This window comes from Ahaetulla prasina, chromosome 14, assembly GCF_028640845.1.
Source record: "Ahaetulla prasina isolate Xishuangbanna chromosome 14, ASM2864084v1, whole genome shotgun sequence".
Taxonomy (NCBI): domain Eukaryota; kingdom Metazoa; phylum Chordata; class Lepidosauria; order Squamata; family Colubridae; genus Ahaetulla; species Ahaetulla prasina.
Window position 1 is genome coordinate 17,797,354 of NC_080552.1, and position 22,249 is coordinate 17,819,602.

The 22,249-nt window shown below is 45.6% G+C and overlaps 2 protein-coding genes across 7 annotated transcripts in view; one reads left to right on the forward strand and one right to left on the reverse strand.

Moving 5' to 3' along the window:
• The window catches only part of CYTH3 (cytohesin 3), a 72,922-nt gene extending 63,370 nt beyond the window's left edge, over positions 1-9,552 (forward strand). The window contains exons 10-13 of one of the 2 annotated variants that reach the window (XM_058157596.1): positions 3,049-3,125; positions 3,753-3,824; positions 5,192-5,346; positions 6,556-9,552. In XM_058157596.1, coding sequence (XP_058013579.1) covers positions 3,049-3,125; positions 3,753-3,824; positions 5,192-5,346; positions 6,556-6,628 — 377 coding nt within the window. In that variant the 3' untranslated portion in view covers positions 6,629-9,552. The remainder of the gene's footprint in view (positions 1-3,048; positions 3,126-3,752; positions 3,825-5,191; positions 5,347-6,555) is intronic. The other variant, XM_058157595.1, reaches the window with a different exon arrangement.
• Positions 9,553-10,845: 1,293 nt separating this feature from the next.
• USP42 (ubiquitin specific peptidase 42) overlaps positions 10,846-22,249 on the reverse strand; it is a 47,734-nt gene continuing 36,330 nt past the window's right edge. For 2 of the 5 annotated variants that reach the window (XM_058157577.1, XM_058157578.1), the window contains exons 15-18: positions 20,489-21,811; positions 18,552-18,710; positions 15,578-15,903; positions 10,846-13,956 (exon numbers count right to left, since the gene is read on the reverse strand). In XM_058157577.1, the coding sequence (XP_058013560.1) occupies positions 13,913-13,956; positions 15,578-15,903; positions 18,552-18,710; positions 20,489-21,811 (1,852 nt within the window). In that variant the 3' untranslated portion in view covers positions 10,846-13,912. The remainder of the gene's footprint in view (positions 13,957-15,577; positions 15,904-18,551; positions 18,711-20,488; positions 21,812-22,249) is intronic. The other 3 variants (XM_058157579.1, XM_058157581.1, XM_058157580.1) reach the window with 3 other exon arrangements.

The following is a 22,249-nucleotide window of genomic DNA, read 5'->3' on the forward strand; positions in this document are numbered from 1 at the left end:
ACGGTCATAAGTTTGAGGATTGGTCATAAGTCTTTGTGTTTTTCCCGTGCTGTTTTCACCGTCGCTAAACGATCGGTTGTAATCCGAGGACTCTCTCTAACCCCGGGCAGCACGGAAAACTTCTACCTCTTTCAAACTTTCCTTCCTCTGCTTTTGCTGTGGTTTTTATACTACTCTCTACCCCAAAATCAATATTTTTTGGGGTAGCGTTGAGAATTCTATTTCTCCTTCAATCAGGAAAAAAAAAAAAATTCGGTAACGCCCAAGTTTATTTTGGATGAATTTGGAGACATTGCTTAATGATTAATTGCCTGCCAATTTGATGGGGCGGAAGAGGCAATGAAATCCTTGCAGCAGACGTTAAAGCTGGACAGAATCTTTGCAAGCAACAGATCCCAGGGAGGGGTCCCTCTGGACAAGACAATTTTAAAAATTCCAAATTACAGTGTCTGTTGGCCCCAGCTCAGCTCAACTGTCTGAGACGAAACCTTTTCTCGTAAACAGCCAAGGTCTGGTTTTAATTACTTCCTCTTCTGCTCAGGAAATAAATATGTCCAAGTTTTGGAATGCCGTTTTTCTTTGGCCTTCTCGGATGTTTCTGCTGAAAAGGAACGATTTGGTCGCTGGGTGTGCGTTTTCCTGACCAGGAGAGGATAAAATGTCTCTCTTTTTAAAATTTGCTTAACCCAAATGCCTGGCCAGCATTTTTGATCTTTTGGGACATTAAATAATCCTTTGGAAAAAGCAAATGTAGAGAAATGTGGAAGGAGTTCTAAAGCACACCGAGAAAGAGGTAGAAAAACAGGGGAGCTTTTTTTTGCAGAAGGCAAAACATTTGAGAAAGGAAAGAGTGGATTTTGGCATTGTCTCTGAAGGAAGAGGTTGGCTCTAGGATCTCAAAGATCTAGGTCGGCTGTAGGATCTCAAAAGATCTAGGAAGACAAATGAAGATAGTGATGTTCCTTCCTATTCCTTTGTTCTTGTTGGCAAAAGCTACCAGCTTTTGAATCTACTTCCAAGTTGTTGTCTTTGCCGCTGATTTTGAGTAGGCGTTGAATCCAGTTGGTGCAATGAAATCAAGTTTTGGGTGGCTCCTGGAAGTGCGCGGGTTCCGTCGCTAATTCGCTACCATCTTGAGGGTTTCTTTTCTGGAATCCCTTGCTTGGTGCCCTTACCCATCTGCCACAACCAACCCAGAAAAGGCTGTTCCTGCTGCCTGCATCACCTTAGCAACATGGTCTGTTGGTGGCAGGGAATTAAGACATTCGTATGAACGTTATGGAAGTGCTTTGGCTTATTCCTAAAACATCCTGCATTTAGCCTTGGAATATTGCATCCAGTTTTGGTTGCCACGATGTAAAAAAGATGTTGAGACTCTAGAAAGAGTGCAGAGAAGAGCAACAAAGATGATTAGGGGACTGGAGGCTAAAACATATGAAGAACGGTTGCAGGAACTGGGTATGTCTAGTTTAATAAAAAGAAGGACTAGGGGAGACATGATAGCAGTCTTCCAATATCTCAGGGGTTGCCACAAAGAAGAGGGAGTCGGGCTGTTCTCCAAAGCACCTGAGGGTAGAACAAGAAGCAATGGGTGGAAACTGATCAAAGAAAGAAGCAACTTAGAACTAAGAAGAAATTTCCTAACAGTTAGAACAATTAATAAGTGGAACGACTTGCCTGCAGAAGTTGTGAATGCTCCAACACTGGAAATTTTTAAGAAAATGTTGGATAACCATCTGACTGAGATGGTGTAGGGTTTCCTGCCTGGGCAGGGGGTTGGACTAGAAGGCCTCCAAGGTCCCTTCCAACTCTGTTGTTATGTTATGTTATGTTAGCCCTTCCACTTCCAGCAGGAATGGAAGATGGGGTCCATAAAATGCTCACCTTCATTTTGTCCCCCACAATAGTTCTGTAAGGGAGATTGGGCTGAGAGTTAGTGCATGGATGAGGTTACCTTGTTGGGTCATGAAACGTCTACAAGGAAACAACCAAGCTCAGAGGGCATCAAGAACCTCACAATCCTCCTCCTTTTCCTTTTCCTCCTCCTCCCCCATTCCCTTCTAGCACTGATGATTACCTAGTTAGGTCACAAAATGTCTACAAGAAATAACCAAGCTCAGAGAGCACCAAGGACCTCACAGTCATTGTCCTCCTCTTCCTCCTCCCTCCCTCCTTCCTCTGAAAACCCCACTCCCTTCTAGCACTGATGATGTTATCTAGTTGGGTCCTGAAAAGTCTACAAGGAAGCAACCAAACTCAGAGAGTACCAAGGACTTCACAATCCTCCTTTTCCTCTTCTTCCTCCTCTTACACAAATCCCACTCGCTTCCTTCTAGCACTGATGAGATTATCTAGATGGATAGTGAAACACCTACAAGAAAAACACCAAGCTCAGAAAACGCCAGGGACCCCACTTAGCCCAAAGTCTCAGTAAATTTCCATTCAGTTTCAACGTTCCATTTCATAGTTGCTCCATATTTCATCTAAAGCAGGGGTCTCCAACCTTGGTCCCTTTAAGACTTGGGGACTTCAAAGCTGGTTGAGGAACTCTGGGAGTTGAAGTCCACAAGTCTTAAAGGGACCGAGGTTGGAGACCCCTGATCTAAAGAGCCTGTGTGTATTCCATAATAGCGATTGGATTTTCCCATCATGTTAAGCTAGAATGTCAGGTCACCTGAATTTTGCGTAGAGTGATGTGTGAACCCAGCCAGAGGCAGCTCAGTTGACGATGGGTGTAGGCAAACCGTGGATTGAGTATTGTGCCTGAACTCAGCTAACTGTGGCTTGATTGTCAATTCATAGTTAAATAAACCCCGGCTTAGCTCAGCAGATCAACCCAGCTCCCCTTTCTGGATAAAGAGAGTCCGAGTAACCTTGCGTTCATTTTAACCCTACTGCTATATCCATTTTTCCATTCAATTGTCTGATTTTGACACGGCTAATCATTTAATGAAATAACAAGATTATAACCAGGTTATTTTGTCCCGTGCATCGTAGCTTAGGGTACAACCCAATCTAATGAGTGGCTTGTCTTGTTTCTTTTTTTAGGCGGACGCGTAAAAACGTGGAAAAGGCGATGGTTTATACTGACTGATAACTGCCTCTATTATTTTGAATACACAACAGTGAGTATGGTTTGTTCTTGTTGTTAGTTGTGAAGTCGTGTCTGACCCATCGCGACCCCATGGACAACGTTTCTCCAGGCCTTCCTGTCCTCTGCCATCCTCTGGAGTCCATTTAAGCTCCCACCGACTGCTTCAGTGACTCTGTCCAGCCACCTCATTCTCTGTTGTCCCCTTCTTCTTTTGCCCTCCATCATTCCCAGTATGAGGCTCTTCTCCAAGGAGTCCTTGCTTCTCATTAGGTGGCCAAAGGATTTGAGTTTCATCTTCAGGATCTGGCCTTCTAAAGAGCAGTCAGGGTTGATCGCCTTGCAGTCCAAGGGACTCTCAGGAGTCTTCTCCAGCACCAGAGTTCAAAGGCCTCCATTCTTTGGTGCTCGACCTTCCTTATGGGATGATTTGTAGGTGTCAATCGGTGGGATTCAGCCAGTTCGCACCACTTCGGCAGAACCGGTTATTAACTTTCTGAGCAGTTTGGCAAACTGGTTATTGGAAGAAATCATTAGGGCAGAGAACCGGTTGTTAAATTACTTGAATCCCACCACAGGTGTCAATAATAATGTCACTTCTTCCACAGTCAAGCTACTTCAACTGGTTGACTGGAATTCTTTTTCCCCCACAAATTTCTAGGACAAAGAACCCAGAGGAATCATTCCACTGGAAAACCTCAGCATCAAGGAAGTTGAGGATCCAAGGAAACCAGTAAGATCTTCCTCCTTCCCCCGACTTCTTCAAAATATCCTTTTCTCCCAGAAGGATCTTTCTTGATTTTCCTTTAAACCAGTCCTCATCCTTAGCGAGCAGCTCTTAGGGATGTATCTGCTGCTTTCTGAACCTTCCACTTAGTGGTAAACTCTTGTTCTGGAGATCTATCTCAACTGCTTAGCATTGTGAACATCTGCTAAAATAAAATAGGAAAGTGGCTGATACGCAATTGGATGGGGACAGATGTGAAGGGATGGTATTCAGACAGGTTAAGATAGTGGCCATGACCACATGAATGAGGCCTGGATCTTCTTTACAAGAAACTTCAATCATCCTCTCTCTCTGTCTCTCTCTCTCTTTATATCTATATCTATCTATCTATCCATCTATCTAATCTATCTGTCTATCTAATTTTATCTATATCTATCTATCAATCATCTATCTAATTTTATCAGTATCTATCTAATCTATCCATCTCTATCTATCTATTTTTATTTATCTTTATCTATCTAATCTATCTAATTTTATCTATCTATATTTCTAATCTAATTTTATCTATAGTTTTATATCTATCTAATCTAACTATCCATCCATATCTATCCATCTATCTATTTTTATCTATATCTATCTAATCTAATTTTATCTATCTATATCTCTAATCTAATTTTATCTATATCTAATCTATCTAACCATCCATCCATCCATCCATATCTATCTGCATCTGTCTCTGTCTGTCTATATCTATCTATCTATCTATCTATCTATCTATCTATCTATCTATCTATCTATCTATCTATCTATCTATATCTAATCTATTTATCCATCCATCCATATCTATCTGTATCTGTCTGTCTCTCTGTCTGTCTGTCTATCTAATCTATCTGTTATCTTTATCATCTCTTCTCTTTTACTCATTAATAGACCAGTAGACCTTCAATCATGTGGTTAAGGCACCATCTTGATTTCCTTGAGCTATTCCCAACCCTATTTTTTACCTTTAAAAGAAAAATTAAGAACTTCAGATCAGAAAACATTACAATCACCACATCCTACGAGTGTAACCATTATATTGATTTCTGGGTCTTCCTAGTTTTTATCTGTTTTTGATTATCAGGTCATTATTTAGTCTTGATTGTTATCTTAGGGATGGTGGATTTGAATGGTCAAGCACTTATTATTTGCAAGAGAAAAAATAGGTTGGAGAAACGATCCTGTCTTATATAGAACAGAATGACATTTATGAAGGTAAAATATAGCAATAATGGTCAAATGAAGCTCTGGTTGAATGTTGGCTTCTGCAGCAGAGCAACTCTGTGCCAAACGGAGGTTAAAATGTCGGTGTTGGTCTGTGATTTGCTCCCTAGAATTGCTTTGAGCTGTACAACCCCAGCCACAAAGGACAGGTGATCAAAGCATGCAAGACGGAAGCGGACGGCCGGGTGGTCGAGGGCAACCACGTGGTGTACAGGATATCAGCTCCCACGCCTGAAGAAAAAGAAGAGTGGATTAAATCCATCAAGTGAGGACTTTATTCGTGGAAAGATGAGTAGCACAAGGCCAGCTGTAGGGAGACCCCAGCTGTAACATGGTGGTGCGGTGACCTAGAGGTGGAGCTCTCGCCTCACACTCAGGAGGCTGCGAGTTCGATCCTAGGTAGAGGCAGATATTTCTCTCTCTGGGCACAATGAGAATATATCTGCTGAACAAAACTCCGCACTAGCGACTTGAAAGGCATCCGGCCATTCAAATACTCTGCCAGCTCCATTCAGTTGCCCAGACTCCACCCCACAAGGGATTCTGGGGTCGTGAAATGATGATGATGATGATGATGATATCATATGGATGTATTCACCATACAAGGTAGTCCTTGACTTACCACCACAATTGAGCCTCAAATTTAGGCTGCTAAGTCAGACATCTGTTAAGTGAGTTTTGCTCCATATTACAACCTTCCTTGCCACAGCTGTTAAGTGAATCACTGCAGTGGTTAAGTTAGTCATACGGTTGTTAAGTAAATCTGGCTTCCTCATTGATTTTGCTGGTCAGAAGTTTACAAAAGGGGGATCACATGACCCCGGGACACCGCAACCGTCATAAATATGACCCAGTTGCCAATTGTCCACATTTTGATCACGTGACCATGGAGTTGCTGAAACGGTCGTGTGAAAAAGTCACTTTTTCCATTGCTGTTGTTAACTTCGAACGGTGACTAAATGAATTGTAAGTCGAGGACTAATTGCAGTTAATCCTCGACTTATAACCATTCCAGGAGAGACACTTGGGAAGGGGGTGTATTTTAGCCAGGGGTGAAATGCTACTGGTTTACACTGGTTCAGACGAACCGGTAGGAGTGGCAGTGAGAGGCTCCGCCTACCCACCCAGGCGTCCTTGTTTTTGCATGCGCAAAGGGTCCAAAATTGCACGGTGGTGCGCACTTTCAAACCGGTAGGGAAGATAAGTAGATTTCACCCCTGATTTTAGCCCAAACTACTTAGCGTTGAGAAACCAGGTGGAAAGTAATTGCCCAAAGTCCATACGGAGACAATGGCTTGTCCTTAGTTTGTTATGATCCAGGCAGAGTTTTTCAATGTTGTGCAATTTTAGGATGATGGGACTTCCAACTCCCAGAATTCCCCAGTTCACAAACTTTAAAACCGTCTAGGTTGAAAACCATCCAGGGTGCAAACCTAGCCTAATCATTGATTATTATTATTTGCTTTCGTTTTAGGGCAAGCATCAGCAAAGATCCTTTTTATGACATGCTGGCCACTCGGAAGCGACGGATTGCTAATAAGAAGTAACGCTGAGGAAGGACTCTCACCATCCCTGTGTCCAGTGCAGAGGAAACCTGTCTCATCCCCAACAAATTTGTGTCTTTGCTGTGTGGTGGAACCACAACGGAGCTGGACGTTTCTTGTTCCTCTTTACTATCTGTTGGGGATTGTGATTCGTCGATGTCCTGTTCTCCCTGGTAGAGGGAGATCTTTTCCTCTGTGTCTTTAAGAGCTTACATCCAGAGCTTACATCCAGAGCTTACATCCAGATTGTTGTGCGTAGCATTGAACCCCACTGATGTGGCTTTTTGTGTGATCACATTTCTCTCTCCTCTGCAAGATGGTCATGCTTGAAAAAGCTTTCTAGGAAGTTGCTTTTCTCCCCCAACTGGTATTCCACCCCCCACCCACCCCGTTTGTTTCTCTTGGTTTTTTAGCTCAGTCCTCCATATTGTCTTCTCCAAGAGGTTCTCGCTCTGCTTCCAGAAAACTGGAAGTTTGCTGGCAGGTGAGGGGGAAAATGACACCCTGAGCATCAGACCTTTGCTGTGAAAGTTGTGCCCCTTGTGCACATGTCCACATAAGAGAAGAAGATGTGTGTTGTGGTACTCAAGAAACTGTAGGAGGTGTGAATCCACCTCTGAGGGAGCATAAAGCCACAAGTGAAAAATGGTTGATCTGAGGGTAGGCCAAGAAGCAACGGGTGGAAACGAATCAAGGAGAGAAGCAACTTAGAACTAAGGAGAAATTTCCTGACAGTGAGAACAATGAATCAGTGGAACAACTTGCCTCCAGAAGTTGTGAATGCTCCAACACTGGAAGTTTTTAAAGAAAATGTTGGATAGCCATTTGTCTGAAGTGGCGTAGGGTTTCCTGCCTAAGCAGGGGGTTGGGGAGGATGGGGCTAAAGCATTAATTTAAATGTGGATTAACCTGGACTTTAAGAAGTGTGAACTTCAACTCCCAGAATGTCTCACCCTGCATGGAGAATTCTGGGAATTTATTAGGTGCTGGCTTGGGAATTCTGGGAGTTGAAGTCCTCATGTCTTTAAACGAGGCCCAGGTTGAGAAACACTGATTTAAAGTTAGTTATCGATGTTCCTGGTTTCATCTCAATTCTCCCCTCACCGAGAAGTTAAGCAAAATGCCGCGAAATGCCGTTTCTCCAGGCGTCATCTTTGTGGCCAACAAAACTTGGAATGACCATCGCCGCTGGCTGGTTCCCCGCTGCCATCTAGTGTTCGTCCGGACAGCCACTATTCTGCCTCAGTTGCCTTGTGTCCCTGTTATCCTAACAACCATGGGAACTTTATAGTTTTGGGGTTGTTGTTTTTTTTATGGGGGGGGTGTTCAAAGGGGTTTCGGAGAATTCAATAGCACTCTAGGTTCAGCTGGCCTGACAGGTGCGAAACTAAACAGGGAATTTGAGTTGGGAAGCTCATTTGAAGATTTTGGGGTGGGTCACCACTTGTGGTACTAAATTTATATATATATATATATATGTAGGTCTGGTTATTCGGGTTTTCTCCCGCGTAAAATTGGAAGTGTCTTGGCGACGTTTCGACGAAGTCTCATTCATTCTCATTCATTTCGCGGGAGAAAACCCGAATAACGAAAGACCTACATACAAACACCCGCGAAAACCTCAGAAAACAAATATATATATAGGTTATATATATGTAAATATATATATCTTTGGTTATTCGGGTTTTTTCCCCGTGTAAAATTGGAAGTGTCTTGGCGACGTTTCGACGAAGTCTCATTCGTCATCTTCAGGCTTCAGCTTCGTGCTTCTGGAAGCAATGTGTCCTGTTTGGGTGGGGGCTTGGTTGTGCTGTTGCACTGCAGCTCACCAGCTCAAATCCCCCTGCAACTCAGACTAATCTGAGCACAACCAAGCCCCCACCCAACAGGACACACCCCCAGCCAATCAGAGCACAAAAAAACCCCATCCAATCAGATCACAGCCAAGCTCCCACCCAATCAGTTCAAACCCCCACTAGCAGTTAAAAAGGAAGAAACAGCTGCAATCACACATTGCTCCCAGAAGCACGAAGCTGAAGCCTGAAGATGACGAATGAGACTTCGTCAAAACGTCGCCAAGACACTTCCAATTTTACGCGGGAGAAAACCCGATTGGAAGAGTTCATACTTACATGTTTGCAAAGGTAAACCTATATTTCTAGGTAGGCTTGCTGGAAAAAAGGCTTGACAAGACAGATGAAGGTTTAACGCTGGCTGCAGACTAGCCATTGTTCACGAATTATCGAGCATAATTGTGGCATAATTCTGCAAGATTTAGTGGCCCACTGAAAGCGAGGCTGTGATTGAGCGGGATACAGCTGAGGCCATTAGGCTGAGCCAATGGTGACTTTTAAGAGGTGTAGGAGGACTTCAACTCCCAGAATTCCCTAGCCAGCATGGCTGGCCAGCTGAGGAATTCTGAGAGTTGAAGTCCACATTGGAGTCTTTTAAAAGCAGCTACGGTTGAAGAACACTGTTCTAAACTACCTGAAATTTTGGCTTCGTGTGCTTTAGGATGTAATCCTAGCCTATTGTGTTTTTGTCAACCAGTCATGCCCTCGTACCATTCACGACACACCTCCTGTGTTTTTAAAATTGTCTACCGCTAGAGAAAGTACAGCTTTCCGTCTGTACAGCCATTTTTTTTCCCCCAGCCAGGTATTGCAAATAAAGTCTGTTAACTCCCTTAGTTCTATTTTTCTTGTACAATATTTCTTAACCACTAAATGTAAAGTAGCCTGTATATAGTGTACATCTTGTGTATTGACCGGGTGCTTGGTTATCAATAAAGTGCACAATATAATTCTGTAACCATCGGGGATCTTGTATGGCTCTTTTTAAATCCCATTTAGGAGACGGAGCTCTGCTCGAGATCGCAGCGTGAAAGTCAGTTCGAGGAAGGTGGACACAATTCGAAGAAAATGTAAATTGTCGTAGATTTATTTTCATTTCATTTATTAAATTTTTATATTTACCATTGTTCATTTAGCAACTGCTTGAAGTTAGAAGGACACTGGAAAAAAAGAGGGATTTGTGCAGTGCTGAAATGCAATTTTTTTTTGCCACCGGCTGTGTGGGCGTGGCTTGGTGGAGGTCAGGTGACTAAGTGAGCGTGGCTTTGTTTTCTAAACTTTTTAAAGCATTTTTTATTACCTATTTGCCCAAACCAGTAGTTAAAAAATGCTTTAAAACAGTAAAAAAAAAAAAAAAAAAAAGTTCCGACGATTACAGCTGTGCTGCGCGATCGTCAGAACATTTTTTTCCCTTTTTCTTTTTTAAAGTATTTTTTTTTTATTACCAGTTCGGGTGAATAGGTAGTAAAAAATGCTTTTAAAAAGTTTTTTTAAAAAGGTTCTGACGATCGGGCGACAGAGCTGAGATCGTTGGAACTTTTTTTTTTACTTTTTAAAGCATTTTTACTACTGGTTCACCCGAACCGGTAGTTTTTATCACTACTGGTTCGCCCGTACCGTAGCGAACCGGTAGCGTTTCACCCTTGGACTTGTGGTTGGTCCCTGCACTTATATCTGTTGTGGCGTTCCAAGTTGCGTGATTAAATTTTGGGCAATTGCCAACCAGCATATTAGGACTGACGTAAGGCCAATTTGGTGCATTTTTAGCAGGCTGACTAATGGTGGATACGGATATCATTTTATGGATATGGCAACAGTGAAGAACAGAAAGGAACTGACCCTATACCCAACTTCTATGAGGAAGGAAGGAAGGAGAGGGAGGGAGAGAGGTAGGAAGGAGAGGGAGGGAGAGGAAGGGCCTCTGGTGGCTCAACGGACTAAGTTTGTCTGTTATTAACGCAGCTGCTTGCAATTACTGCAAGTTCAAGTCCCACCAGGCCCAAGGTTGACTCAGCCTTCCATCCTTTATAAGGTAGGTAAAATGAGGACCCAGATTGTTGGGGGCAATAAAAAGTTGACTTTGTATATAATATACAAGTGGATGAAGACTATTGCTTAACACAATGTAAGCCGCCCTGAGTCTTTGGAGAAGGGCGGGATATAAATTAAAAAAAAAAAGGGAGGGAGAGAGGAAAGGAGGGAGGCAGGAGAGGAGGAAGGGAGGAGAAGAAGGGAGAAAGGGAGGGGAGGGAGAAGGAGGGTGAAGGAGAGGGAGAAAGAGAGAAAGGAGAGGGAGGAAGAAGGAGAGGGAGGAAGGAAGGGGAGGAGGGAGGAAAGAGAGGGGGAAGAGAGAAAGGAGGGAAGAAGAGATGGGGGAAGGAAGGAAAGTTGTAGCATCCTAGGATCATGTGATTGCCAATTGCAACTTCTCAATGTGGAAAGCCAGGTTCGCTTAACATACGCATAATCTACTTAACAACCGTGGCTCAAATATGTAAAATTGGGCTTGCCTCCGTTCAAAACCACCTTGTCTAGCAACCAAAATTCTGCTTTCTATTGCGGTCGTAACTCGTAGTATTTCTGCTTAAACACTTCCATACTAATAAAGAGAAAGTCATTGAGATCTTCCCGATAATTGCAAACCCAACCAAGAGCTGGTTAGACACGGGTCACCGTCAAATGTATCTGTGCTCAAATGAGATAGTCCTCGACCTACAACAGTTCATTTAGTGACCGTTCAAAGTTACAAAAAGCACTGGGGGGAAAAAAGTGACCTATGATCATTTTTCACACTTAGGACCGGTGCAGCATCCCCATGGCCAGCTGATCAAAATCCAGATGCTTGGCAACTGACTCACAGTTATAACCGTTATAAGTGTCCCGGGGTCGTGTGATCCCCTTTTGCGACCTACTGACAAGTAAAGTCAGACAAGTAAAGGGCCTCTTGTGGCTCAACAGGCTAATGCAGTCTGTTATTAACACAGCTGCCTGCAATTACAATTACTGCAGGTTCGAGTCCCACCAAGGTTGACTCAGCCTTCCATCCTTTATAAGGTAGGTAAAATGTGGAACCACATTGTTGGGGGCAATAAGTTGACTTTGTATATAATATACAAATGGATGAAGACTATTGCTTAACATAGTGTAAGTCGCCCTGAGTCTTCGGAAAAGGGCAGGATATAAATGCAAATAAAAAAAAGATAGAGACAGATGAGATAGATAGATAGATAGATAGATAGATGGGCCTCTGGTGGCTCAGGCTGGTAAGAAGCCTGTTATTAAAACACAGCTGCCTGCAATTACAATTACTGCAGGTTCGAGTCCCACCAGGCCCAAGGTTGACTCAGCCTTCCATCCTTTATAAGGTAGGTAAAATGAGGACCCAGATTGTTGGGGGCAATAAGTTGACTTTGTATATAATATACAAATGGATGAAGACTATTGCCTTACACAATGTAAGCTGCCCTGAGTCTTCGGAGAAGGGCGGGATATAAATTCAAATTAAAAAAAAAAGTCAATGGGGAAACCAGATTCACTTAACAACCGTGTTCCTAACCGACTTGCTTAATAAAGGTGGCAAGAAAAGTAGTAAGATGTGGCAAAAAAATCACGGAACACATTTCTCACTTAATGACATAAATCCTGGTTTTCAGTTGTGTTCGTAAGTTGAGGACCGCCTGTAGTTTATACCCATCAGATAACAGTAACTGAACTAACGACAGAAACATTGTTTGATTTGATTTCTCGGATTTATATACTATATAAATTTTACATGCCACATATTTACAAGTGGGGTAAGTGCTTTTTTTTTTTTATCTTTAAAAAAACAAAGATCAAACTTTATAGACATCTCTGAACAACGCGGCTTGTATAAATCAGACAGATTATTCAGATGAACTGTATTTAATACAGTTTTCCCCACTCTTGTCTCCTGATGCAGGACCAGTGAATTAAGTGTATCACAGTTTGATAGCATTTCATCATTAAAAAATAATAATAAAAATTAAAAAAAAAGAAAGAAATCACAGTATGAACGTTCGTTGTCTGTAACTAGAAACTTGAGAAGGAAACGAGAACCAGACAGCCGAGATCAGTCAGGACGTACATCGCTACATTAAAAATTAATGCAATAAAAACTTAAAAGCGGATAAAAAAAAAAAAAAATTAAAAACGGCTCCTCTCTAGGCCGATACTAGAGATCCCGGCACCTGCTCTCCTCGCTTACTTCTGGCGCAGGCTAGAAGTCCAGATAGAGCAGGACAACCTGAGCAATAAAATGAACTCTGCGGGACAGGGAAGAGATGCCCAAGGACCAGGCTGAGGATGGGAAGAAAAAGCAGGAAAAAACAACAACAAAAAAATGAAGGAAGGACCAGAAAGACGAAAAGGAGTTGCTTTCGCAGGCGACGGTTGTAAAAGGCGTATCCTGCAAAAGTTGAGTGAAGGAAAACACCCACGGAAGGAGACACTCGAGTGGAAGAAAACAGACGTGGAAGCCTTTCGACACAATGCACGGGGCTGGCTCAAACCCTCTGCACGCCGCCCGTCGTCGGTCTTGGAAAGGAATTTCAGGTTAAGCCACGAAAGGCAGGCCAAACGGCGTCGAAGCGATCTTCAGACGTGTCCCGCGATACATTCCCCAAAAAAAAAAAAGAAACACAGAAAAGAAAAAACAAACCCACGGCCAAGTGTCTGAACGGCACGTGCTTTCACCAAAGTCCAAAGACATGGGAATCCCAACGGAAGGAAAAATGACATGGAGTTTCTAGTAGCAGACATCGGAAAGGGGGGGGGAGAAAACCCGAGGCACGCTCTCTTTTTCTCTCTCTTTTCTTCCTTTCTCTCTCTCTCTCTCTCTCTCGTGCGCGCGCAAACATCCAAGTTGCCTGTGAAATGTTTTAAATAATTAAATTAAATAGACACTTTTACCAGTTGCAGGCGTTGCTTAAATTCGGGGAAGGTTCCTTGCTCCCCACACCACCACCACCGCGCGGCAAAACAAGGTTTCGACTCGGGAGCAAACATCACGTGGAACACATAGATATATATAAACACATTCAACCTGAGTGGCAGAACGAAGCAGCAGCATTTGAGATGTTCGGATCCAGGGCGTTATTTCTCACGGTGACGCGGATTATCAGGAGGAAGTTGCAATTGTTCAGCAACTGTAGAAGTTTGTCCAGACTCTTGTCGTGTTTGGGGGGCAATCGCGGAGAATTTCGTTGTTGTTTGTTTGGGTTTTTTTTGTTTCGTTTTTGTTTTTTTGTTATTTTTTTAAAAAAAGAAGAAAGACTCAAGGTAAAAACTAAAATGAAAAATGAAAAAAGAGGTGGGGCTTTCTTCAATGATAAAATCCTGTACAGTATTTTTTTTCTGAAGCACCAATTATGAATATTAAAGAGTTTGTAGGGGTCTTTTGTTTTTCTTTCTCGGTTTATAAATACACTATAAGCTGGACTTCCAACGGACATTCGGGATCTGAAAGGCAAAGACGACAATATTATTTGGGGAAACTTGAGACCTGGACGGCAATTTTAATAGCCTAACACTTTTTAAAGGTAAAGGTTCCCCTCACACATATGTGGTAGTCGTTCCCGACTCTAGGGGGTGGTGCTCCCTAGAGTCAGGAAAAAGCCGAAGAGCCGGCACTGTCCGAAAACGTCTCTGTAGTCATGTGGCTGGCATGACTCAACGCCAAAGGCACACAGAACGCTGTTACCTTCCCACCAAAGGTGATCCCTATTTTTCTACTTGCATTTTTTACGTGCTTTTGAACTGCTAGGTTGGCAGAAGCTGGGACAAGTAACAGGAGCTCACCCTGTTACGCGGCACTAGGGATTCGAACCGCTGAACTGCTGACCTTTCGATTGACAAGCACAGTGTCTTAGCCACCGAGCCACTACGTCCCTTTTTAGCCTGACACTTTTTAGCCTGTGGCAAATACAATAATGCAGCCTGAATATAGTGGTGTTAAGTTGCGATGATCATAAATTAGGTCACCCATGTGACCAATCTGATGGTCAACTTTCAAAACGACTCCGGCTATCAAACGATTTTACAACTTCGTTATGACTACAATTGAGCCCAAAATTTCTGTTGCTAAGCGAGAGATTTGTTAAGTTTGTTTCATTTTACGACCTTCCTCGACACAATTGCTAAGGGAATTCCTGCAGTTAAGTTAGTAACTTGGTTGTAAAAGTGAATAGAATAGAATAGAATAGAATAGAATAGAATAACAGAGTTGGAAGGGACCTTGGAGGTCTTCTAGTCCAACCCCCTGCTTAGGCAAGAAACCCTACACCACTTCAGAATATCTGATATCCCCATGGATTTTGCTTGCTAGAAGGTTGCAAAAGGGGGAATCACATGACCCTGTGACCGTCATAAATATGAGTCAGTGGTCAAGCATCCAAACTTTGATCACAAGATTACGGGGATGCTGCAATGGTCGTTAAGTGTGAAAAACAGTCGTAAGTCACTTTTTTCGGTGCGAACTTATTGCAAGCCGAGGACTACCTCTTAACTCCCCTCAACCATCAAATCAGCCGCTTCTCAAATGCTCGGTGGAATTGTACAGCGGCTGCCAGCAAAACTGGTCATTCTTCAACTGGGTTCCGAAACTGACACACCACAGTGTGTAATTCTAGGTCGGGGTCGGCAACCTTAAACACTCAAAAGAGCTATAAAGGTCCTAACCAGAAGCCCCCGTTCAACTCTGGAGCTGACCGGAAGTCCAGTTCCCCCACCATAGAGTCTCCTCCTAGAATGGCCTCCTTTTTCCTCTGCCGACTTCTGGAAGTCGGTTCCCCCATCATAGAGTCTCCTCCTAGTGCGGCATCCATTTTCCTCTACCTGCCCTAACCGAAAGCCCTATCAATTCTGCAGCTGACTGGCAACAAGGAGCTGCAGCAGAGGGATGAAAGAGCCACATGCAGCTCCAGAGCCGCGGGTTGCCGACCCCTGTTCTAGGTGTTGGAAATCCACCCATCTTAAAAATTGCCGAGTTTGTGAAAGACCAGATGGTCCACATTGGTCTTTTTTCCCCAACTCTACGATTCTCCGAGAAGGATCTCCCGACGGATCGGGTCTCCATACTCACCACTGTTGTGATCTCTCTGTGGATGGAAGCCATCCCTGTTGCTCCTTTCGAGGGATTTTGCTTTCCGCCAAACAGCGGAAGGGCTTTCCTTGCAGGACGTTGGGCTGTGTTTCCGACAAGCCTCCGAAGAAGATTTGGGCGCCTCCCAGTTTTTGAAATCCTTGATCTGCGGGGCGGTGGGCTTGGGGAGGGAAGGGGCGGAGGCCTCGTCGCCTTCTTCCGATTTCCTGGCTCGCTTCTTCTTCTTCTTCTTCTTCTTCTTGTGTTTGTGTTTGTGTGTCTCGGCTTCGGAGTTGGAGGGAGATGGGTCGGAATCCTGGCGATGCCTGAAAGAGAGAGAAGACCGGGAAAGTCAGAAGGTGTCGGGGGGCGGGGGGGAGGGAAAGCGAGGCTGCTGTTTTACAGAATAGAGAATAGCAGTGTTGGAAGGGACCTCGGAGGTCTTCTAGTCCAACCTGCTACTCAAGCAGGAGATCCTATACCCGTGATGGTGAACTTATGGCACCTGTGCCACACGCAGAGCCTTCTGTGGGCAAGCCAGTCGTCACCCGAGCCCAGCTTCACCACTTATGCGCGCACGCCTCCCGCCAGCCAGCTGGTCTTCGGATCTCTGCCACGCAGGCGCATGCATGGGGTCACACCCAGCGCCCCCACATCCCGTTTTGGGCCTGGAAAGCCTCCTGCACCAACCTGGAAGCCAAAATAGGGGCACAGGGGGGCGCTTGCATTGCATTTTGGTTGTTTGGCCATGCGCGTGTGAATTTGCATGCAACAAAAAGGTTAAACATGTCCTATACCAGTGATTCTCAACCTGTGGGTCGGGATCCCGTTGGGGGTCGAATGACGATTTGCCAGGGATCGCCTAAGACCATCGGAAATATGGGAAGTATACTTGCGAGTCAAAGAATCGCGCTCCAATGGTTGACTCCACAAGCCAGCTGCAGGCTCTTCAAATCGCTAGCCGAATTCGGCTTCAGGTGCGATGAATTAAAAAAGAGAGAAATCTTTGCTCTGATGTCTCCCTCTCAAGCCAGCTGCAATCACTCCCAATCGCTAGCCTAATCTGGCTTCAGGTGCGATAAACTTAATAGGGGAGGAGTCTCCGCTTTAATGCCTCCGTCCTCAAGGCAATCGCAAGCAGTTCAGATCGCTAGCCGATACGGCTTCAGGCGCGATAAATTCAAAACGAAAATAATTTTACGGTTGGGGTCGCCACATTGTGGGGAATTGTATTAAAGGGGTTGCAGCACTATAAAGGTTGAGAACCACTGTCCTATACCATTCCAGACTTCTACATTCAAGCAGTCACTTCCCCTTTAAGGAGAACTTGCTTAAATTTCCTTTTTTTTCCCTTTCCCTGAGGCCACGCATACGGGTAATCCTCAACTTACGACCGCAATCGAGCCCAATTTTTTCAAAGACAGTTAAGTGAGTTTTGCCCCATCTTATAATCTTTCTTGCCATAGTCGGTGAGTGAGTCCTAAGTTGTTAAGTTAGGAACAGGGTGGTTAAGTCAATCTGGCTTCCCCCGTTGACATTTTCCCCTTGCAAAAGGGGATCGCGTCATTCCCCAGAACACTGCAAACGTCATAAATATGAGTCGCTTGGCATCTGAATTTTGATCATGTGACTACATGCTACAATGGTTGTTAAGTGTGAAAAATGGTCCTTTTTTTTTTTTCACCTGCTGTTGTAACTAAACCAGAGGTCGGCAACTTTACACACTCAAAGAGCCATTTGGACCCGTTTCCCACAGAAAAGAAAACACCGGGAGCCACAAAGGTCCTAACCGGAAGCCCCCCGTTCAATTCTGGAGCTAACCGGAAGTCTGGTTTTCCTACCATAGAGTCTCCTCCTAGCACGGTGTCCTTTTTCCTCTACCTATCCTAACTGAATATCTACCTATCAATTGTGGAGCCTACTGGAAAGCCTGCCCCTTGCCATAAAATCTCCTCCTGCGCCGTGCTTCCCCCTGCCCCCAAACCGGAAGGTCCTCTCAAAATTGTGGCTCCAATCAGTGATAGGGAGCCGCAACAGAGGGATGAAAGAGCCACATGGGGCCCCAGAGCTGCAGTTGCTGACCCCTGAACTAAACAAACAGTCATGAATGTTAATTAGCAATAGCACTTAAGACTCATATACCGCCTCACGGTGCTTTACAGCCCTCTCTAAACAGTTTTACAGAGTCAGCGTCTTGCCCCCAACAATCTGGCTCTTCATTTTACCCACCTCAGAAGGATGGAAGGCTGAGTCAACCTTGAGCCGGTCAGGATCGAACTCCTGGCAGTGGGCAGAGTCAGCTTGAAATTCCGCATTCTAACCATTGTGCCACCACAGCTTGCTTCCTTCCTTCCTTTGCAAGCAATAGCAGACTTATATACCGCTTCCCAGTGCTTTTACAGTCCTCTCTAAGCGGTTTACAGAGTCAGCCTCTTGCCCCCAACAATCTGGGTCCTCGTTTTAATGATCTTGGAAGGATGGAAGGCTGAGTCAACTTGGAGCCGATCGGGATCGAACTTCTGGTATATGGGCAGAGTTAGCCTAAAATTCTGCAATCTAATCACTCGCCACTCCTTCCTTCCTTCCTTCCTTCCTTAGCTATAGCAGACTTATACCACTTCCCAGTGATTTTACAGCCCTCTCTAAGCAGTTTACAGAGTCAGCCTCTTGCCCCCAACAATGTGGATCCTCATTTTACCCACCTCGGAAGGACGGAAGGCTGAGTCAACTTTGAGCCTGGTGAGATTTGAACTGCCCAACTTGCAGGCAGCCGGCAGTCAGCAGAATTAGCCTGCAGTACTGCACTCTAACCATTGCGCCACCATGGCCCGTGACGTAATGTACTGAAAGAGAACAGGTTCTTCCATGCTTCTAAGCGCCCATTGGAGTTGGGTGGCTGGGATGAATTTAAATACATTAATTATAAACGTGGGCTGGCTTAGAGAGAGCGTTACTACTATAGGACAGGACCTACCGGCTGTCCTTGGGACTTGACTGAAGAGCACATTCCTGTGGCTTTGATTCATTCATGGGGTCATTTACTGAGCCATTCATTGAGTCACTCTTTCGGCCACCCCAGAAAGTAGGGGGCGAAGACTGCTGTGCTACCCACACGGCAGATAAGGAACTAGGGCTAAAAGAAAGGAAGAGGCTTACAGGCTGCCCTGTCAATCCATACATTTCAACTACAACTCTCGCACTGCACCAATTCACACCAGGGGTGAAATCTACTTACCTTCCCTACCGGTTTGGAAGTGCACGCGCGCACACGATGTGCGATTTTGGACCCTCTGTGCATGCGCGAAGCTTCCTGTGCATGCGCAGAGGGTAAAAATCAGGTTACTTCCTGGTTAAAACCAGGAAGTTAAACCCAGACGTCTGGGCAGGTGGGTGGAGCCTCGTGCGGCCGCCGCTACCGGTTCACCTGAACCGGTGCGAACCGGTAGCATTTCACCCAATTCACACCCATGTCGCGAAGCTATCTTCGGTTGCACGCCACCCGGAGTCATGTTTTGTGGAGAGGGGCGGCCGTGTAAATTGTGACAGGCAAAAGCAGAGAAATAAATACCGGGTGTCCTTGACTTACGACCACCAATGGAGCCCGACGTTTCTGTGGTTAAGCCGGACATCTGCTAAGTGAGTTTTTGCCCCGTTTGATGGGACTTTTCTCGGCCACGTTTGTTAAGGGAATCACTGCAGTTCCGAAATTAGTTAACCTGGTTGTTAAGTAAATCTGGCTTCCCCATTAACTTTGCTTGTCAGAAGGTTGCAAAAGGGGATCACATGACCCCGGGACAGTGCAAAACGTCATAAATTTGAGTCAATTGTCAAACATGTGAATCACGTGACCATGGAGATGCTGTCATAAGCCACTTTTTTTTAGTGGAGTCGTAACTTCCATTGCTAAAGGAACTGTTGTAAGAGTCAGGGACCATCTGTATAGGTAACCCTAGACTTACGACCCCAAATTTCTGCTGCTAAATGAGATAGTTGTTAAGCAAGCTTTGTTAGCGAATCCTTGGTTGTTAAGTGAACCTGGCTACCCCTGTGGACTTTGCGGGTCGGCGGGACGCAAAAGGGGATCGTGTGACCCCCTCCAAGACGCTGCAACCATCGTAAATACTCACCGGTTGCCAAGCGTCTGAATTTTGGGCATGTGACTGTGAGGGATGCTGCAACGGTCGTTAAGTATGAAAAACGGTTCATAAAGTCACTTTTTTTCAGTGCCGTTGTAACTTGGAACGGTCATTAAATGAATAGTTATTAAATCGACTCCACTTCCTGGAGGATCCTGTTAAAAACTAAGGTATTCACTGAGAGGTAGGTCACAGGGCATCAGCCAGGTCTTTCTAAATGAAAAAGGTAAAGGTAAAGGTTCCCCTCGCACAAACGTGCTAGTCGTTCCCGACTCTAGGGGGTGGTGTTCATCCCCGTTTCAAAGCCGAAGAGCCAGCGCTGTCCGAAGACGTCTCCGTGGTCATGTGGCCGGCATGACTCAATGCCAAAGGCGCACAAAGCATTGTTCCCTTCCCACCAAAGGTGGTCCCTATTTTTTCTACTTGCATTTTTTACATGCTTTCGAACTGCTAGGTTGGCAGAAGCCGGGACAAGTAACAGGAGCTCACTCCCTTACGTGGCACTAGGGATTCGAACCGCTGAACTGCCGACCTTTCGATCGACAAGCTCAGCATCTTAGCCGCTGAGCCACCTTAAAGTCATTTCTTAAATGAAATAAGAAATAGCTTTAAAAGAAATCAAGCTCTTTAAATCTTTCAGCCTCTTTTTTTTGAGGTGGGGGGGGGAAAGGGGGCAGTGGGAGAAAGGAAGGATTTGGGACACTAGTGACTGACCTATCAGAAACCACCACATAAACTCCGTTTACATCCCAGGCTCCCACTGTCTTTTGCTCACCTGGATTCTTTCTCTTTGTGTTTATCTTTTAACTTCTTCTTCTTCTTCGACTTCTTCCGCTTCCGTCCCTTTTGTTCGTCGAGGGAAGGGTCTGGCAAGATTTTGGGGTGTTTCTTTTCGGGGACGCAGTCGTCGGCTTCGGGGCTTGGGGAGAAACGCCTTTTCCTATCGAGGTTGTGGCTCAAACGGCTTTTGTAATAATCGTACTTATTATAGGGGCTACTGTAAACATGACTTGATTTGCTATAGTCTCTCTCGGAATGAGTCGGCTTCCTCTCCTGGTTATGCCGGGGAACGTGGGAAGCCGAGTAGTAGTAACTGTACGACCGGCACACGTCCCACCTCCTCGGCGTCTCCTGGTAGTACCGCTCCCTGCTCCACGACCTCTCAACTCCTTTCCCGTAACTGGGCCTGCTCCGTTCAGAGTCCGTTTGGCCCCTGCTGCGGGATCTGTAGGGAGGGTACTTCCCCAAACTCCTGGCGGGATCGGGACTGCCCGGGAACCTGTAGTAGCCGGTGCCGTGGTATTCCCGTCGGGACTGCTGCTCCTGCTGCTTTCCTCGCTCCCTACTGTAAGCGCACCTTTGCTTGCTGCAATGTCCATCGGGCTGGCTACGCCCACCCGCTCCGTCTGCCTCTTCCTCCTCCTCTTCTTCCTCGGTTTCGGAACGCTTCCTTTTAGGACGATAATATTCTTGGTCTGTTTTTTTGTAATTGTGGGCTTTATCTTTCGGGGAAGATCTCGGGCCCAGCTTTTCGAGGTTTCTTCGAACCGGCTCGCTGCCGTCTGCTGGTTTGCTTTCCGTCTTTGAACACTGGCTCTCGGCAACAGTTTTGGGTTGGGGAAGGGGAGAATTCTGGGCGCACGGGGCATCCTTACTGCTCGGAGGGCTGCCCTGCCTTTCTGGACCCATCTTGGGTGCCTTTAGGGGAGTCTTTAGCTTTTGGGGCCTAGGTTCACTGTCCAACCTCGTCTGGGGGTTCTGGGCGTCTTTTTCTGGCGGTCCTGCCTGTCCTTCAACAGGCTCGGGGTTCTTCTCTGAAGCTGCTTTCTCGTCTTTGGATACACCTGCCTTTTCAGGAAGGACTTGCCTGTCTCCTTCTCCAGGGGAGGCTGAGTCATCTGTTTTTGGGGAACCATGCTGCCGGTCGTTCTCAAGCGGTCTGTTTTCGGTCGGGACAATCCTTTCACAAGGGTCCTTCGTGGCCGAAGTGACGTCGAGGTCCAAAACTTTTACGGGGCTAGGGATACTGTTGGGAAGGGCAGCGGGGGCCTTTTCGGAAGCGTCCTCGGCCGTTGGTTTTTCCGTTTCAGGAGCGCTGCTGGTCATGAAGAGAAAGACATGTTAAGATGAATGGTCAAGCCTGCCACCATTTAAACTTCTAAACCAGGGGTGTCAAACTCAAGGCCCAGGGACCAGATCCGGCCCGCGGGGTGCTTAGATCTGACATCGCGGTGCCTCTGCCAGCGAAAACAGAGTTCGCCAGGGCCGCAAGACGAACCTCCCGAGCTCTGTTTTTGCTTGCAGAGAGTTGCAGGAGGCCGCCGCAGCCGGAAATGGAGTTCGGGAGCCTGTTTTCACTGGCAGAACGCTCGGGTCACCACAGGCACCCCCGACACGAGTGACATCGAGTTGGGCACACCCACTCTGGCCCCCCTGAGGTCAAACCCGAGCTGGGTGCGGCCCTCAATGAAATGAAATAGAGCTTGACACCCCCGCTCTAAACAGAAACGAGTTGGTTGAGAAAGGAATAGTTTTA